This window comes from Penaeus monodon, chromosome 21 (assembly GCF_015228065.2).
Source record: "Penaeus monodon isolate SGIC_2016 chromosome 21, NSTDA_Pmon_1, whole genome shotgun sequence".
NCBI lineage: Eukaryota > Metazoa > Arthropoda > Malacostraca > Decapoda > Penaeidae > Penaeus > Penaeus monodon.
Window position 1 is genome coordinate 19,189,449 of NC_051406.1, and position 491 is coordinate 19,189,939.

Sequence of the window (491 nt, forward strand, 5' to 3'; positions counted from 1 at the left end):
TGCTTTCCACTTACTGCACTAAAAACTGATGGAGTATATTAGATTATGGCTGATTTTGCTAAATTTGTGTGTGTTTATATATTTCTTATTGTGACAATGTTTCACTTCGAAATAAAAAGGCAACGGTTCACTGAGGTTTCCTTCTAACTCCGTTCTCCCTGGTTCAGGTTGTCAACACGTTCAAGCTGCTCTATCGCTCCGTGGACGACATCGATCCCTTCATCGCCGGAATCGCCGAGAGACATGCCAGCGGATCCATCCTCGGCCCCACCTTCCGGTGCGTAGCAAAAGAGTTCAAGGTGCTGGTGCGCAGCAATTTTTGTTACAGCGCAAATTGATTAATGTAATGGCAAGTAGGAAAACTGTTTACACTACTGGTGTGTAGCAAATCTGTTTGCAACGCCGGCATATAGCAAAACTGTCTACAGCTTGGGTACGTTGCAATTTTGTTTACAGGACATGAGCATATCTGTATGTACCTGCAAGTATGA

The 491-nt window shown here is 43.8% G+C and overlaps 1 protein-coding gene across 1 annotated transcript in view; it reads left to right on the top strand.

Moving 5' to 3' along the window:
* Positions 1–491, top strand: part of LOC119586302 (peroxidase-like) — a 37,323-nt gene that overhangs the window by 33,081 nt on the left and 3,751 nt on the right. The window contains exon 16 of the mRNA XM_037935008.1: positions 168–277. Coding sequence (XP_037790936.1) covers positions 168–277 — 110 coding nt within the window. The remainder of the gene's footprint in view (positions 1–167; positions 278–491) is intronic.